This window comes from Rhincodon typus, chromosome 4 (genome assembly GCF_021869965.1).
Source record: "Rhincodon typus isolate 14 chromosome 4, sRhiTyp1.1, whole genome shotgun sequence".
Taxonomy (NCBI): Eukaryota; Metazoa; Chordata; class Chondrichthyes; order Orectolobiformes; family Rhincodontidae; genus Rhincodon; species Rhincodon typus.
The window spans coordinates 3,730,383-3,749,940 of record NC_063335.1 but is presented as its reverse complement, the minus strand read 5'-3'; the positions used below and the strand labels follow the sequence as shown (position 1 = coordinate 3,749,940).

The following is a 19,558-nucleotide window of genomic DNA, read 5'->3' as shown; positions in this document are numbered from 1 at the left end:
AGTGGGGACAGTGAGGCAGTGACGGTGAGAGTGGGGACGGTGAGGCAGTGACAGTGAAAGTGGGGACGGTAAGGCAGTGACGGTGAGAGTGGGGACGGTGAGGCAGTGACGGTGAGAGTGGGGACGGTGAGGCAGTGACAGTGAGAGGGGGGCCATTGAGGCAGACGGTGAGAGTGGGGCCAGTGAGAGGGCAGTGGTCAGTGGTGTGAATGGGCCTTTCGCATGGCATTGGCGTTTGGCCTCCTGGGTGTCCCAGCGATTGGAACGGTGCCTACACCATTGCGACAGTGGGACTTGCAACTCTGAGATCTGGGCTTTTCTTTTCTTCCATACCTTTTGGCTTCGTTAAATCTTTTAATTCTAGTTTTTGTAACCAAGTGGGTGCTAGTGAATGAAGTGAATTCACTGTACTTATGTCTAATAATGAAACTGATTGTTTCATCGAGTAAAGTTTTTCATTTCTCCAGTTTTGTGATTACAACATAAAATGCAATCCTTGTCATGAACACTGATCTATATAAGATTACCATTTTAAAAAGAACCTTTAACTCAAAGTAAAGCCTAAAAGGCTGGATACACACTTTGGCTTCAAAAATGTTTGAGTTGCCATGGAGAGAAATTTAAACAGAAATCCATTGAAGTCTCACTGCCTTTGATCCAGAAGCAGTAAGGAAAAATAGTACTTACTTTAAAATGTTTGGGGAATTTGTAAATGTTGTAATTGTAAAGGGATCTATTAGAAATGTTGGGTAAGAACACTGGTCATGTGGCCTGGTAATCCTTGACTTGAGACTAGTATCAACAGGAAGCATATTTTCATATGGAAGCCATGTGGTGCACAGACAAAACGATAAATGAGAAGAGGTGGAGAGAGATGTTCTGATAGATTTGGATAGCTATCATGGCCAGTAGAACTTTGAGTTCAGAAGGTTCTGGAAAGAATTGTACCTTTTAGGGAAGATTGTTTACATCAAAGGTGCTGAGAATCAGTTAAGTTCTTGATGGAAAACGACTAGAATTTTACGTAGAAGGGCCATGTGGGTGATACCATAAACAGAAACTACTACAAATGATATAGTCTTTACTGCATCTGCTACTCCATGTGCAAGCATGTCTTGCTTATTAATTCATGTTTGATTCATATTGATTCTGATAGGTGTTAAAGTAAAAATAACAAAAAGCTTAATTGAAGGGTGGTCACTCAAAAAAATTGACACTTTAGTTTATAGATTCCCATTTGGATTGTGACACTCTAAATGCCCAATTACAGACCTTTCTTTTGCAAAGTTATCAAATTAATTTTATTCCATAAAGCATCCCCTCTGAAACTGGCATATTTGGCTCTGTTAGAAGTTTACACATTTCATTGAGATCTCCTCTCATTCTGCTAAACTCTAGAGAGTACAGGCCCAGTCAATCAATCTCTCCTCAGGGATTGCCATCCCCAGTATCAGCCCAGCGAACCTTCACTGCACTCCTTCCACGTCAAGTACATCCTTTCTCAAGCAGGAAGACCAAATCTGCTAGCCAAGCTGTTTGCTCCATGGAGGTGGTCTACAGCCTTGTGAATCTGGTAGAGTATAATCTCAAAAGGAGAGAGTTTGGGCTGCTCGGTGGTGAACAGTCATTGGGGCATTCAAAGTTCAAGCTTGAAACTACTTACATGCCAAAGAAGAAGGAGAATGGCCTCCAGGCCACATATGAGTTGTCATTTAGTGATTTCTGAGGCTAGATATTCAAAAGTGAAAAACTGAAACTCCTTGCAAAACGGGCATGTTTTTATCGAGATTTGGTAATGCGAAGTGTTTGGATCGATCACTGAGAAATACATGGAACAGACTTCTTTTAACCACTTATGCCATTCAGTGTGTTTTGGAGGATGTTCAAACAGTTTGTCTGTTAAACCATGCTTACCTCAGGTTAATTATTGATACTAAAGTATAAGTTGTATCTTGTAAATTATTTTACTTTATGGCTTCTACGGTAAAGTATTTTGTTTTGTTTGTAAAAAAATCTTTGAATTTTAAGTCTTTATTCTCCAAGTACCTGGGAATTTAAACTTTCTCTACTTTGAAGAAAAATAATTTATTACTTTGTAATCAGATTGTAGCATAGGTTTAGTGTCCTTGACTGGAATTCTAACGATATATATCAAAAATACAATGGTCCTATAGCTGACCCTTGACAACCCCCACTATCTGCCATCCTGCATCCTAGAAAAAAAGACCTTAATCACAAATTGGTGTTTACTGTCTTGAATTTTTTTCTTTTATCCAAGCTGGTATGATCCTCCTATGTCATGAGACTCAAGTTTGTTGATTAGCCTTTGATGCGTGTATCAGTATAAATACCAAAATAAAGCCATTAGCCACGAGAACATTAAAGAAACTTTTCCTACCTTTCAACAAATATCCCAGCCTGTACCGCATGCACAATACTGCGGAACCTTGGCTTTTCCTCTGTTCGCTTCAGCATCAACCCCATTTGTTTTGTAAAAGTAGAAGCCAGCCAGTCACGGACTTCCGATGGAACAGATTCAGACTGGATATTGCTGAGTTCATCCTCCGTATCCAGGAGGTGCCTGTGTTTGGAGGAGAAAAAATAAGACAGGTTCTTTTGAACATACAGGTGCTAATTCCTTCATGTAAAAGACTTTTTATCCTGAATATTCTTTTTGAGGTGGTCAGACACTTTGCAACATGAATAATGCACAACGTACAGGTGTGATATTTTCTGTAATAAAAGTTGATATACAAGAAATCAATTCAAATTTGAATTAAAGTTAAATATGACAAGTTGCTTTTTCACAATAGATAATCAAGTGAGTTCAACAAAATGATTTTGCCTTTTGTGTCTTTCATCTGCCTTCTGTCTGCCAAGTGTCTTTCCTCTCTCTGAGCTTGCTTTTGACAGTACTGTGGAGTTTTGGAGGGCACCAACCTTGGATAATGATGATTTGTCATTGCCTACCTATGGATTTGCCAGTGCTTTTTCAGCCTTTCTGTCACTAAAAGATGATGCCTAAGGTAAGGCTTTTACTGTATATGGAATAGACAAAATAAAAATGAACATTTTCCAATGGCTGAAGTGTTGATATTCAGAGGGTGCAAGTGTTAGATGACTAGCAGAAGACCTACAAACAACCTGAGCAGAACCTTTAAGGCAAGGGATTAGATAAATATTTGAAGAAGAAAATATTGTTGTGAAGGTGCAAGGCACTGAAACTTACTGGATTTATCTTCTAAAGAACTATTCAGTCACAGTCAAATAATTGTTCTCCTTTTGAGCCATGATGGTGTTTAAAAGCAATTTCATGGCAACTAGCAAGTGACTGTCATCAGTGTGCGTTCCCTTACAATGGTGTCATCAGTGTGCGTTCCCTTACAATGGTGTCATCAGTGTGCATTCCCTTACAATGGTGTCATCAGGCACAGGAATGTCATCAAACAGGACACGCATGGAACAAAAACCACTTGCCACACTCACCGCTGGACTGACCACCCTTACATCATTTCAAAGCTAATCCCGTATTTTCAAAATGACCCCGGGTTATGAAGTTCATAAGTGTCTCAATGTCTCAAGCTTCAAACATGGAGAAATCCTTCTCAAAGAAACTGGCGAGTTTGATGTGCACTTGAAAATGGATGTGCACCAAGGATGACTGGGTGACATTTGGTGATATAGTGTAATCTACTGCTCTAGAAATACTTAGCCCTACCTCTTATCAGCATTAGGTTTGGTTGGGTGAAAACAATGAGGTCATCAAGAAAGTTCTGGGGAAGGAATATCCACTGTCTAAGTTTTACCTCAATGACAAATCACTATTACTCAAGGATGATGCCTCCAAAACATCTACAGTACTGTCAAAACCAATCTCACAGAGAGGAAGACACTTGGCTGAATCAGAAAGCAAATGGACCTCAATCATATGCAAACCACACAGATTGGAAGAGGTTCTACAATGCTCTGAAACTTGTCTATGTTTCCAGTCTCTGGTTCATCCACAATCCTCAGTCCTGATAGGCTAACAGAGGTCATGGACAAAATCCAAATTTCATAGGCAAAGCACAAAGCACTGTATAGGAAGGATGTTGTGAAACTTGAAAGGGTTCAGAAAGGATTAGCAAGGATGTTGTCAGGGTTGGAGGGTTTGAACTATAGGGAGAGGCTGAATTGGCTGGGGCTATTTATCCCAGAGTGTCAGGGGCTGAGGTTTATAGAGGTTATATAAAACCTTATAGAGGTTTATAAAATCATGAGGGGCATGGATAGGGTAAATAGACAAGGTCTTTCCCCAGGGTGGGGGAGTCCAAAACTAGAGGGGATAGGTTTAAGGTGAGAGGTGAAAGATTTAAAAGGGAGCTAAGGGACAACTTTTTCACGGAGAGGGTGGTGCGTGTATGGAATGAGCTGCCAGAGGAAGTGGTGGAGGCTGGTACAGCTACAACATTTAAAAGGCATCTGGATGGGTATATGAATAGGAAGGGTTTAGATGGATTTGGGGCAAATGCTGGCAAATGGGACGAGATTTTTTTAGGATACTGGTTAGCACAGATGAGTCGGACCAAAGGGTCTGTTTTCCATGCTGTGTATCTCTATGACTCTATATCTTTCATCAAAAAGAGAAACAATCACTAGGGTCCCACAAATTGTCATCAACTGCTCTCTTACTGACAATCCCAAGCAATTATAAAACGCAAATACAGTGAAACACATGTCGAGAGGCAAGCCCCAGGAGCTGGTAGCATCTCAGCAGGACTGCAGGTCCACGCCTGGTCAAGAAACTCACTGAATTCTTTCAGTGGAATGACCGAACCATTCCATAAGAATACAAAGATACCTCTACTGACCACCTATCCAAGCGGAAAACAGCTCACCAATCTTGCATCAATCATCACATGATCTTAATCCTCTCTGGCAAAATCTTCCACAGCATCCCTTTGAGCCACTTTGTTCACCATCTCATTGGGATGTGCTGCCAGAGAGGTAGTGCAGTTTCAGGAAGGGTTAAGGAACTACGGATATGGTGTTTGGATTTGGATAGCACAAGGAGAAATGGCAAGAACAGGACATGGATATCTACATCATGTTTGTTGACCTGACCAAGGTCTTTGATACAATCAGTCATAAGGGCCTTTAGAAGGTAATGGAAAATTTGTTTGTCCTGAGATATTCATCACAATAGGTCAACAGTGATAATGCTGTGACATTGTCAGTTCCCTGTCAGCATGCTCACGTGTATCCTGGATGACAGTGAGTTTTCTGACCAATTCTCAGCATCACAAAGTTAAATAGGACTGAATACTAACGCTAACCCTCTTGAGCCTGTTTTTCTCCTCATGCTCTCTGATGTCTTCAACAATGGTGACCCTGGCATCGAAATTAGATTGTGCATGGACACGAAGCCCCTCAAACTGAGATGACTCCAGATGAAGAACAAAAAAAATTCTCCAAAGTCATGTTTTACGATTTTCTGTTTACCATTGACTGTGCATTAGCCTCCAGTTCAGAGCTGGACACGTACTATATCATGGGCTTGCTCTACAATTCATGCCACAATCTGATCAGCATGAGAAAAACCGAAGGAATACACCTGGAAACCCCTATCTCAAACCTAAATCCACGGTCCTCACCTGTCAGCAGCAAGATAAGTTCATTTATCTAAACAGCACACACTCTCAAATACCAATGACAAGACATTAGCAGTAATTGGCAAAACAAACGTAGCCTTCAGCACACCTCGAACATGAATCTGGGAATGAAGAAGAATAAGACTGCCTACCCAACTGAAGGTTTATCAAGCAATAGCCCTGTTCACTCTGCTCTATGTATGTGAGACTTGGGCTGTGTACCAGCATCATGCCAAGAAAACGAAATAGTTTCACCTGAAGACCTCTGAAAACTTCTGAAGATCAGATCACAGGATGAAGTACCCGGTCACTGAGGTGTTCACTAGAGCCAGCATGCCAAGTGTCCACATCATATGGGAATAGTCACAACTGAACTGGAATCATTATGTTGGTAGAATGCCTGTCAGTTCTTATATAAGCTTTAACTCTAGGATATACTTTCAAGGCAGTCAGAGGAAGCGCTGCAACATCACTCTGGAGGTTATCACCCAGGAATTTTGATATTAACTTTGATTCTAGGGAGAAAATTACCCAGGATTGCTGCATACAGCACAGCCAAACTAAAAAGAAATCAGTTCCACCCCTTTCAAAAGTTTGTCCAGGTTGGAGGCAGATAGAAATATTAGGGCAGGAAATACGAGATCAGAAATTCAGTCACTGAGGTATATGCCTTATTTTCAACAGAAACGTTTGGGTGTAGTTCAGCTTTAATAATCATCTGCATACCCTTCGGCATCCTACCAAGGAGTCCAGGAAGACAGTCATCTCTGCCACAAAGAATGAATACCAAATATTCAATTATTCATTTCACATGTAATGTCAAATCCATGCTTTAATGTGCAGTCTCAAAAAAACTTGTGAATGTCTGCTAACTATGGAAAATAAATAAAAGCCAAATATTGCAAAAATGCTGGAGATCTTAAATTAAAAACAAAATGTGCCGGAGAAACTCACTAGATCTGGCAGCATTTGTGAAGGGAGCAATTGGGTGAACATTGACTTCTTCAGAACAGAGGAGCAAATTGCGAGGGTTGTGAATCGAATGCCTGAAGGGGGAACAGTTTATTATGACAGTTGATCATGTTTCCAGACTAAAGTAGCCCGCTCTGTTGGCTTGAAGATGAAGCAGCTTTTTCTGAGTACAGTGTGAAGCTGTATTGATGCACAAATTGTAACTGAAAGCACTTGAGAAATAAACTCATGGTTGAGTAGAGGTAAGTCGTGGAATTGGCTCTGTAATTTATCAAAGTCATGGCTCATGGAGAAATATATTTGAGCTGATCTTGATCTTTCTCTGCACCTTCTCTGTAGCTGTAACACTATATTCTGTTCTATTAACCTGATGTACTTATATAAGGGATGATTTGTCTGGTTAGCACACAAAACAATAATTTTCACAAAATCACAGCACGTGACAATAAAGAATCAAATCAAATTTCTTTCTTTTTGTTATGCCTGAAATGATTAGGTCAAACCACTACTGTGAGGTTTTCATTGTCTGGCGAATCCTGTACTCTACTACATTGGACTGGTCAACATTATGTACACTACTGTCTTCTTTTTAGAAGTTCCTCATGTTAAAATGAAATATCTTAATTAACATTATACATCCAATCTATATACCTTTGTAAGGGAACTTGCTCAATAGTTGAAAATCTTTCTGCATTCATATTACTGTCTTTAAAATTCTAAGTAGCCTGGATATATCAGGCTTGATTTTGAGTTCCTAGCACTTTAGAAATTGGCCCTTCCACCCAAACAGGTCCAAGCAAACCAAAATGTCCATCCATGTTAATCCCTTTACCCTGCACTTGGCTCATGTCCTTCTAAACTTTTTCTATCCATGTATTCGTCCAAGTACCTTTTCAACGTTGTTAACGTACCCGCCTCGACCACTTCCACTGGCAGCTCATTCCCTATGCGTACCACCCTCTGTGTAAAAATGTTGCCCCTCAGGTTCTCATGTATTCTTTCCCCTCTTACCTTAAACAGATATGCTCTTGTCCTCGATTCCCCAAACCTGGGAAAAAGACTGAGTGCATTCACCCTATCCATGCGTCTCATGATCTTATACACTTTTATAAGATCCCCCCTCAGTGTCCTATACTCTAAAAAAAGTCCTAGCTTGTCCAACCTCTCCTTATAACTCAGTCCTGGTAACATCCTTGTAAATTTCTTCTGCACTTTTTCCAGTTTAATAACATCCTTCCTATAGCAAGATGACCAAAACGGAACACAATACTCCAAGTGCGGCCTCACCAATGTCCTGTACAACTGCAACATAACTTCCCAACTTCTACACTCAATACCCTGACTGATCAAGGCCAATGTGCCAAAAGCCTTCTTCACTGCCCTGTCTACCTGGGACTCCACTTTCAGAGAACCGTGCACCTACACTCCAAGGTCCCTCTGCTCCACAACACTCCTTAAGGCCCGACCACTCACCATGAAACTCCTACCTCAATTTGACTTTCCAAAATGCAACACCTCACACTTATCTATATTAAACTCCACATGCTATTTCTCGGCCCACTTCCCCAGCTGATCAAGATCGTGCTGCAATTTCTGATTACCTTCCTCACTGTCCACGATGCCTCCTATTTTAGTGTCATCCACAAACTTACTAATCATGCCTTGTACATTCTCATCCAAATCATTGATATAGATAACAAACAGCAATGAGCCCAATACTGACCCCTGACGCACACCACTAGTCACAAGTGCAGCACTAATTACCAGCATGCAGAAAATCCAAAAGTATTTCAATTTACCAGCCAAGGGCTTTTTAACTCAACCAATGCACTGTGAACTCATTTCCGCAGAATTAGCCTGAACGGGCATGGTGACGGCACACTTGAGTCAATTTCAACTCCAGCGTTTAAAGGGACTCCTCAAATGAGCAAGTTGATGGGTTTGAGACTCAGGAGTACGACAGCAGCAATGAGAGGAATGCTGAGCCGACATCTGAAAGCTGCCACTTGTTTTAGTGATTTCTCTCGAGATATGATGCTGAGGGCTGTAAAGGTTTGCAAGAAAATTTTGCCTCACACTGACAGGAATAAAAAGATTGCTAGAGAAATAAATGTGGTTGAAGGCTATCCATGTGGTTAGCTGTGGTTTCATGTGAATGCATCCAGTGCTACAAATGGTTTAATGACCTCAAAGGGCCAGAACATTGAATACAGTGGCACATTCACCAAGATCATAATGTGCAAATTGTTGCAAATATCTACTTCATAATTCATATGCTTCAGAATATAGTTTTTAGTTTTAGGAATTAATGTTTTAACTTTAGATAAGTCAAGAGAAGGGAAGGTGGTGGCATTGGTAAATGTCACTAGGCTATTAATCCATGCTAACGTTCTGGGGACATGGGTTTGAATCCCATCATTGCGGAAGGTGATGTTTGAATCCAATAAGATTCTGAAATTTATTGCTTGTCTGATGATAACCATGTAACTACTGCCCAATGTCATCAATTTCTATCTGGATCGCTAATATCCTTTAGAGGAGGAAATCTGCCACTCTCACCTGGTCTGGACAACACATGACTCCAGATCCACAAACATGTGGTTGGCTCCTGACTGTCAATCTCTTAATTCTTAACAGTTAGGGACTGGAAATAAATGATGGCCTAGCTAGCACATCCACACTCCACGATCGAATAAAGAAAATCATCTGGTTAAGAAATTCGTAGACATCTTAAGCAAATGCAAGTCAAACTAGCTTGGAATTTTATGATTAAAAGCGAGCCTATGTCTATCTTATAAAGTCAGAGGAAGAAGTGTAAAACAATTGAACAATTAACAATCCATCCCTTGGCTTTTAATGAATCCAGAAAAAGATTTACCCTTATTTCAGCAAAATACTTAAAGGGTTTATGTAATTTCAAGAGGAAAGAAATTGGAAGCCAGTTATAATCAAGAGATTTCCTCGATAAGGACAGAAATTATGAAAAAAGGGCTGTAAATTGGAGGAGGCACACTTCATATTCCGCCTCAGGAGCCTACAGCCCAATGGCCTTAACATGGAATTCACCAGTTTCAAAATCTCGCCAATCCTGGCCTCATCACATGTCCAACCCTCCCTCTCATCCCTGCCCCCTTGATCTGACACAACCTATCCATCTTCTTCCCCATCTATTCACCCCACCCTTCCCGCGGACCAATCCCCACTACCCCCACCTGCATCCAACCTAGCACCACCTCACCTACCTTTCCCTAGCCTCACGCACCCTCCCTCCCGCCTCCATGACCGACACAACCTGTCCATCTTCTCTCCCACCTATCCACCCCACCCATCCCACTGACCACTCGCCACCATTCCGCACCTGCATTCACCTATCACCAAGCCAACTACCTTCTCCAACCCCACCCCTCCTCTCTCTATTTATTTCCCAGCTCCCTTCCCTCTTCCCTATTTCTGAAGAAGGATGCCGACCCAAAATGTCAGCTTTCCTGCTCCTCTGATACTGCCTGGCCTGCTGTGTTCCTCCAGCTCTACACCTTGTTATCTCTATCTCCAGCATCTGCAGTTCTTACTATCTCCCTGTAAATTCCATTAGCAATCTAAATTTTTCACTTCAGTGACAGAATTGAAGAGGCATGTTAAAGGTCGATAATTCATTTACATTGTTATTTGAGACCTTTAAAGCATCAGATTCCTTGAAGGAGAAATGAGTTTAGAACATGAGGAAGAAGCAGAAAACTGAAAGTGACTATCCAATCACCTCATAACGAATGCCCTCAGAGGAAGGGATTCAGGAGGCTTGGCCATTAGAGATAGGCAAATGTGAGCCCCCAGCTACATGATGATAGAATTAAATATCAGACATGAGCATAACGTGCAAAACTCAGCCACAGTAACTTGAAGTTAGCCATGGGTGAAACTGGAGAAAAGCTAATTTTACTCAGGTGATAAATGCGATTTAGCTAGACAGCTACAGCTGAATGTGGTAGGCAGAATAAAAACAACTACATTTTAAACTACTTTTGAAATATTTTAAAATAAATTTAAAATACATTCTATAATATTTCAAGGTCTCCCCAATATGTTTCAAAGTTTTCTACTATTCCCTTGAATAATCCCTGGCGATTTTATCTACAGTTGGACAGAAACAGAAACAGCCCTTTTAACCTGATGACTGTGGTCACGGCCTGAATCCACTACAAGTGCAGGATTGTTGATGAGCGTGGTAGAACTAACTCCAGACCATTTAAGAACTTAGCCCCAGGAAATCCCACTTCCTGGCAAGACATGGTCGAGTTTTATTTGGACAGTGATTGAAGCAAAGATCTGTAGTAACATTGTCCACCTGCAGTTTGGGTAATGCTACTATCTACTTCAGACAGCATTGGAACAAAAAAAAATTCTAAAATTGCAACAAAAACTTACAGGGAGCTTTCGGGCAGAGGGAAGAGAAATTCAACTTGGACAGCGGTGTAAAAGGGTGATATCAGATCACTCGTTCTCAATAAACTGAGCCTGTTATTTCATTTCCATGGCAGTCAAGGAAATTAAATAACAGGCAATGTGTATACCAGTCAGACCATCCAACACAGCCTGTTCTGCACCACTTTCCAAGGTGACTTTCCACTCTAGAAACTCCTGACAGTGAGGCTGAAGTCTAGCACAAAAAGATTAACAGTCCCATGATGTGGTTTGTATACATACCGTGTCTCATCAATGTAGACTGTCTCAAGCACTGTAGCTGCATAGTCTAAATTCTTCTTCAGGTCTGAGACTGAAGCTTCACCTCGCTCCAGCTGTTTGACCAAGGTTCGCAATCTAGAATCAAACAAAAAAAGTATTATATTAGTTAAACTCCACAAAGTAGAGGAAGAAAAAGCAATTTGTATATGTATGTAATGAATAAATTATTTGATTGCCGTCTATCACTCTAAACGTAGAGGTAATTTCTATGTGGGTCTGTGTCCCTTTGTGCTTGCCCGACAGTGTAATTTGAAGTTCCACAGTGAAGTTTGTAGGTAATCTCATGGTTTAAGACATTTGTCCTATTACCTGAGCAGCCAAGACATGACACTCAGTTTAAAGCAAATGTTTTCAATTGCAATAGCCATGTATGATATACAATCAAGAAAATGATTAAAGCTGTTTTGTGCTGTCATGTTACTGCAGTAGTATTATTCCTGGAGGATTTTTAATTTTGTTGTGATGTCCATGACATTTTGCAATATTTATTGCAAGGACTGACACTGCGATTCTGCACACCGACAACAGAGTGGCTCTTGTTATGGAGCATGGAATTGGAGATTGGACTGTAACATGAAACTCTGATTTGATGATCCATAATTCCTGGGAGAACAGGATTTTATGACTATCATCTGTAAAGTACAATACATAATAACATAAATCACTATAAAGTAATCGCATTTAACCTACCAGTACAAACACCTAATATCAGTTCTGAGCAGGCTCACCTGAAACTAAATCCACCATCAGCAAGTTTAACACTAAAAACAGATACAAAAGAATTTGGTACAAAGGGCCATACTTCTGCATTTGGCCCTTTAAAAATGGCAGGTGGAGACGCAGACAAGAAAGTTTGACTCCACATCATCCCACCACCACCCCCCCAAACTAACAGGTTATCTTATCCCCAAAAGGAGAAAGAGGCTGGGTGTGACTCACATAGGCAAGAAACCTAAACCTAACAAGGCCATTTAAACTCATGCTCAGTCCAAAAATATTACTTCAGGTGACCTGTCTGAAACATATGATTCTGAAGAATGTTGACAGGTAGATGTGGAGAGATGTCAGAGAATCTAGAACTAGGCATCACTGTTTAAAAATCAGGAAACACCCATTTAAAACAGAGATTTTTTCTGTCTTTGAGACAGATGCAGTTTTTGGAATTTTCTTCCTCAGAATATAGAAGGCATGGTTAGTAAGTATGTGGAGGACACCAAAATTGGTGACATAGCAGACAGTGAAGGAGGTTTTCTAAGATTACAAAGGGATTCTGATCAAATGGGTCTATGGGCTGAAAAATGGCAGAGTGAGTTCAATCTGGATAAATGCGAGGTATTGCATTTTGGTTCAACAAACAAGGGTAGGGCTTATACAATTAATGGTAGAGCCTTGGGTAGTGTTGTAAAGTAGAGGGACCTAGGGGTGCGGGTACATAATTCTTTGAAGTTTGCACCACTTTTAGACAGGGTGGTTTAAAAGGCGTTAGGCACACTTGCCTTCATTGCTCAGTCCTTTAAACATAGAAGTTGGGAAGCCATGTTGAGGTTGTACAGGACATTGGTAAGACCTCTTCTGGAATACTGTGTCCAGTTCTGGTCGCCCAGTTATAGGAAGGATATTATCAAGCTGGAGGGGGCTCAGACGAGATGTACCAGGATGTTGCCGGGTGTGGAAAGTTTGAGTTATAAAGAAAGGCTGGGACTTTTTCCACTGGAGCGTAGGAAGTTGAGAGGCGACCTGATAGAAGTTTATAAAATAATGAGAGGTATAGACAGAGTTAATGGTAGTTGTCTTTTCCCTAGGATGGGGGATTTCAAGACTAGGGGGCACATTTTTAAGGTGAGAGGAGAGAGATTTAAAAAAGGCATTAGAGGCAAACTTTTTACAGAGGGCGGTTCTGGTGTGGAATGAACTTACTGAGAAAGTAGTGGATGAGGGTACAATTACAATGTTAAAAAGGCATTTGGATAAGTACATGAAGAGGAAAAGTTAGGAGGGATATGGGCCGGGAGCAGGCAGGTGGGACTGGTTTAGTTTGGAATTATATCGGTATGGACTGGTTAAACTGAAGGGTCTGTTTCCATGCTGTATGACCATATTAAAAAGATGGCAGATGCAGAATCCTTGAATATTTTTCAGCAGATGTGACAGATTCTTATTAAGCAAAGCAGTGATAGGTTATCAGAAGAAAACAGGATTGTAGATTGATGTTACAATCAGATCAGTAAAGATCGTATGGAATGGTGGAGCAGGTTCGAAAGGTTGAGTCCACACTGATCCTCCGAAGAGCATCCCACCTTATCCCTGTAACCCCGCATTTCACATGGCTAAACCACCTAGCCTGCACATCTTTGGACTGTGGGACAAAACCAGAGCACCCAGAGGAAACCCACGCAGACAAGGGGCGAATGTGCAAATTCCACACAGTCACCTGAGGGTAGAATTGAACCCCCAGTCCCTGGTGCTGTGAGGCTACAGTGCTAACCACTGAGCCACTATGCCGCTCCACAGGATTAATCACGTGAGATTTCAAACTTAGGAAGGCTCTGTAAATGGGAGATTTTCGCTATCAAATGTGTAGGTCTGAGAGCTGTATTAGATTGTAAGTTTTTTTTTCCATCTCTGCATAGTTTTGAGACCTGTCATGGTGGATATTGAGCGAATCGCTCGTGTAGTGACCTTGAGAGGCTAAGATGACATGGAGGATGAGTTGGGATCATGAGTTGGCATTAGGTTATCAAGGAGTGTCTGATGGGACTTAGGGGTTAGGGTTTGGGTTAAGATTAGGGTTAGGGATGGAAGGTAAGGTGTGAAGGCTTGAGGATCTAACAATATCTGAAACAACTGAATGGAAATTTCAGGGAATCATGACAAGCCCTCTAACTGTCTGTCAGAGCACTCAGCTATCCCAAGGCTGTTGAATCACTGCTACAAACTTTGGTAAGTCAAACTCCACTCCACACCTCCAGGGTGGAATTCATTGAAGTGGGTCTGGCAAGCTTGGAAATTTCCTACCTTGATCTACCCACATCAGGAGCAAAAGTCCTATGGAAAATAGATAAAGATAAATGCAATTATATAAATAAGAATCATCAAATAAAGGTAAGGTAAGATCGCCATAATCTCAGAAGACGATAGGGCTGTTATGTCATGAGAAAGAGACAACTGGTGGCGGGGACAGAGGTTGGGAAGGACAGTCATTCATAGTAATGTCAGCTATGAGCAGCAGTCTGCATTATAAACCAGTCCTCCAGCCAACCAACCATGTAAAGATTCAAATTTTAAATGTTAGCTTCAGAAAATGCAAATTAGGTTGAAAACCTATTCTGAAAATATTCTATAATAGTGGCTCAGTGCAACGTTTTTGGAGCTCTTTTAATCAGTAAAAGATTCACTTTGCATGTGTAAAAAATTGCTGTTCCTCCACATTCAGCTAAACTGTTCCCCATATTTTCCATCTAATGCATTATTCTTCCAAAGCATCAAAATAACTATATCAGCTTGGTTCGCAAATCATTACACCCTTGGAGATCCTAACTAATGTAGTTCCTGGGTAACTATTCCCAGCCTCTGACTTGCCCTGTAGCCAGAGCATTTGTAATCGGTGTTCCAATTCTGTTTCTTGTCAACATTAAGTTGCAGTATGTTTATGTTGGAACATCCAGCAGTGGCAACGCTACTGAATATTCCATTAACAAAATAGAAACAGGATATTTTAGCAATCAGAATGAAATCAAGCAAAATTAACTCTGTATGAAATGGAAAATGCATTTAGCAGACTTATTAGAGTTCTTTGAAGAGTATAACAGGGAGGAAAATAAAAGTAAAATCAGTATGTGTCGTACATTTGCATTTCCAAACAACATTCAATAGGGCGCCTCACTAAAATTAATGCAGAGGAAAAAAGCTTATCATGTACGTGATGATATATTAGCATTGTAAAGGATTGATTATCTGGAAAATGAGATAAATGGAACACTTGTCACGTTGCAAACTGTACCACAAAGGTTGGTTCTGGAGTCTCAACATTTTACAATCTGCGTTAATGGCAAGGATGAGGGGAATAACTGCAACATACTTAAATTTGGTGAAGGTAAACAGATAGATACTGAAGTGAGTAGTTATGAGGACATAGAAGCTGTAAAGAGATATGGATAAAAATTAGTTGACACAAATTTGGCAGATTAAGCATAATGTGGGAATGCGTGAGATTGTCCATTTTGGAAGAGTAGAAAAGCAGAATATTATTTCAGTAGGGAAAGACTACAGATTGCTACAATACAGAACAATCTGGATATCAATTTACAAGAAGCACAAAAGGTTAGAATGCAGGTACACTGTAATTAAGAGAAATAGAAGGTTAGCCTTTACACAATGTGAATAAAATCCTTGCTACAATTATATATACCATTGCTGTAACCACGCCTAAAGTTTCGTGTGCAGTCTTGCTCTCCTGATTCAAAGAGGGTCATCTTGCATCAGAAGAAGTTCAGAGAAAGCCCATTAAAATGATTCCTGAGACGAAGTAGGATGAGATGATGAGCAGGCCAGGCCTGTACTCATTGGGCTTTAGAAGAACGAGAGGTGATCATATATCACCTAACGACATGCAACAAGATAAATATGGCAGGAACTTTCCTCTTGCGAATTGAGAATTTGAAACGAGAGGGTATACTTTAAAAGCAGAGTATCCCAGAGATGAGCAGTATTTTCTTATTCAGGATTCTCTTCCTCAGTTGGGTGACTGAACAGGTTTAACCCCTCCCCCACAGCCCCACGGCACCTGCCCCTGGAACAGGCGAAGGTGCAACACCTGCCCATTTACCTCCTCCCTCCCCAGTATCCAAGGGCCCAAACATACCTTCCAGGTGAAGCAACACTTCACCTGCACTTCCCAGAATCTGGTTTACTGCATTCGCTGCTCACAATGTGGTCTCCTCTACATTGGGGAAACGAAGCATAGACTGGGTGACTGCTTCGCAGAACATCTATGTTCTGCTCGCAAATAAGTCCCTAAGCTTCCAGTCATCTGCAACTTTAACGCACCACCCTTTCCCTGGCCAACATCTCTATCTTAGGTAACAAGGTGTAGAGCTGGATGAACACAGCAGGCCAAGCAGCATCAGAGGAGCAGGAAGGCTGACGTTTCGGGCCTAGACCCTTCATCAGAAATGGGGGAGGGGAAGGGGGTTCTGAAATAAATAGGGAGAGAGGGGGAGGCGGATAGAAGATGGATAGAGGAGAGGATAGGTGGAGAGGAAACAGACAGGTCAAAGAGGCGGGGATGGAGCCAGTAAAGGTGAGTGTAGGTGGGGAGTTAGGGAGGGGATAGGTCAGTCCAGGGAGGACGGACAGGTCAAGGGGGCGGGATGAGGTTAGTAGGTAGGAAATGGGGGTGCGGCTTGATGTGGGAGGAGGGGATAGGTGGGAGGAAGAACAGGTTAGGGAGGCAGGGACGAGCTGGGCTGGTTTTGGGATGCGGTAGGGGGAGGGGAGATTTTGAATCTTGTAAAATCCACATTGATACCATTGGGCTGCAGGGTTCCCAAGCAGAATATGAGTTGCTGTTCCTGCAACCTTCGGGTGGCATCGTTGTGGCACTGCAGGAGGCCCAGGATGGACATGTCATCTGAGGAATGGGAGGGGGATTTGAAATGGTTCGCGACTGGGAGGTGCAGTTGTTTATTGTGAACCGAGTGTAGGTGTTCTGCAAAGCGGTCCCCGAGCCTCCGCTTGGTTTCCCCGATGTAGAGGAAGCCACAACGGGTACAGCGGATGCAGTATACCACATTGGCAGATGTGCAGGTGAACATCTGCTTGATGTGGAAGGTCTTCTTGGGGCCTGGGGTGGGGGTGAAGGAGGAGGTATGGGGGCAGGTGTAGCACTTCCTGCAGTTGCAGGGAAAAGTGCCGGGTGTGGTGGAGCTGGAGGGGAGTGTGGAGCAGACAAGGGAGTCACGGAGAGAGTGGTCCCTCCGGAAAGCAGATAAGGGTAGGGAGGGAAAGATGTCTTTGGTGGTGGGGTCGGATTGCAGATGGTGGAAGTGTCGGAGGATGATGCGTTGGATCCGGAGGTTGGTGGGGTGGTACGTGAGGACGAGGGGGATTCTTTTTTGGTTCTTATTGCGTGGACAGGGTGTGAGGGATGAGTTGCGGGAGATGTGGGAGACACGGTTGAGGGCGTTCTCGACCACTGAGGGGGGGAAGTTACGGTCCTTGAATAACGAGGACAACTGAAGGCATTTAAGTCATTTTCTGAAGAAGGGTCTAGGCCTGAAACATCAGCTTTCCTGCTCCTCTGATGCTGCTTGACCTGCTGTGTTCATCCAGCTCAACACCTTGTTATCTCAGCTTCTCCAGCATCTGCAGTTTCTACTATCTCTAAGGCAATCCCATTGACTCAGCTGTAGTGGGCGTGAGGAAGACAGAAAACAATGTTGATAGGATATTCAACAGTCAGAGGAACAGACAGGCTATGTAGGAAATTAGCAAGTAGGAACTTCTGAATTACTCCAGGTTTCACCCACAGGTGAGTGTAGAAACAAGACAATAAAGCAGATGACCATGGGGCTGGAAAGTGGAGGCAGGAGGGAGGGCTCAGCTACTTGGGGCAGGATCTGGGGAAATGGAATCTGCACAGGTTGAGCTGGTGACACCTCAAGAGAACCAACAATAATTTCCTTGCAGGTCACTTTGCTCGTGCTATTGGATAGTGCAGGAGGCAGGAAACAACACTTAGAGTGTACCAGCATGATGCACAAAATACTGGGAGATGTCAGTAGCATTAGAGTAGAAAATATTGAGTTAACAGGTAATTTCAGAGGAAGGGAAAATGTAATAAAGTCCAAATCAGGATTATTGTGTATTTATGTGAACTCAGGCGCAGACTGCCTTGTGGAAATTTGATGTCTTGAATATAACGTAGACCTGGTTCAAAGATGGGCAGGTGTGACTATTAAATATGCCTGGGTGCAAGGTGCTCAAGACAACTGGAAAGGTAGAAGGGTGACTGTACTGATTAATGAGAACTCTGCAAAGCTGGAGAGAGAATAGCTGTCTGAGAGAGTTTAAGGACGGAATCAATTTGGGTGGGGCTAAGGAACCAAAAGGTGCAATTGCATTACTCCCTATAATTTCCAGGCCATACCTGTCAGACATAGTGGAACAAATACAATACAGCACAGTGACCTGGATTCTTTGCTCATGACTCACAAAATGTTACCAAGCAGTTACAGAAAGTAGAGATAACAAGGTGTAGAGCTGGATGAACACAGCAGGCCAAGCAGCATCATAGAAGCAGGAAGGCTGAGGTTTCGGGCCTAGACCCTTCATCAGAAATGATTTCTGCAGTTCCTACTATCTCAGTTACAGAAAGTAATTAGGATTACAAATGGCACCTTGGCTTTTATTTAAAATATACAAATATAAAAGTAGGAACATTGTGCTATAACTGTACAGGGTCTTGGTGAGACCACACAGAGTACATTTTTTTTTAGCAAGTTGAGCCTACTGAAGTTTAGGAGAATGAAAGGCAGCCCTATTGAAACATGGAGGTTTCCAAGGGGGCCAACTGGGTAGATGTTATTAAGTTTCCCCTCATAGAGGAATCTAGAAGTAGAGAGACCCATTTAAAAACAAGGGGTCTCCTACTTAAGTTTGGGATGAGGAGAAATTTCTTCTCTCAGGGAGTCGTTAACCTTTGGAATTTTATTCCCCTAACAGCAGTGGAGGCATTGAGTATATTACAGGTGGAGACAGATTTTTGATTAATGAGGGAGTAAAGATTACAGAGAACAGGAAGGAAGGTGGAGCTACGGACAGAATCAGATCAGTCATGATTTTCTTGAATGGTGAAGCAGGAAGAAGGGACTAAATAGCCTTTCCTTACACTTTTTTTTATGTTTTCAATCCTTCCCAACTACACAAGTCCAGGCTCGGACACTGGATCTAGTCCTCTTGAATTGCAAATCATCCCTTTTGAATAGATGGTTCCTATCTCAGAAATGAAAGCATGTGGGAGAGATAAGCCAAGAGTGATCCAAATCAAATAACACGTAATATAATTTCAGGTGACTAGTCTGTGTGTAAATGTGATTTCTTAGGTTTATTGTGATTCTTGTAGACATTCAAATAGTTTAAACAAGAGATTAATTACACCACACAACTAAAGGAAACATACTGATGAACCAGATTTCAACTTTTAAGATAAAAGTTGC

The 19,558-nt window shown here is 41.9% G+C and overlaps 1 protein-coding gene across 1 annotated transcript in view; it reads right to left on the bottom strand.

Annotated features, from left to right (window-relative positions):
• LOC109916548 (dual specificity Calcium/calmodulin-dependent 3',5'-cyclic nucleotide phosphodiesterase 1C-like) overlaps positions 1-19,558 on the bottom strand; it is a 613,873-nt gene that overhangs the window by 137,321 nt on the left and 456,994 nt on the right. Inside the window, exons 4-5 of the mRNA XM_048595622.1 lie at positions 11,304-11,417; positions 2,399-2,581 (exon numbers count right to left, since the gene is read on the bottom strand). Coding sequence (XP_048451579.1) covers positions 2,399-2,581; positions 11,304-11,417 — 297 coding nt within the window. The remainder of the gene's footprint in view (positions 1-2,398; positions 2,582-11,303; positions 11,418-19,558) is intronic.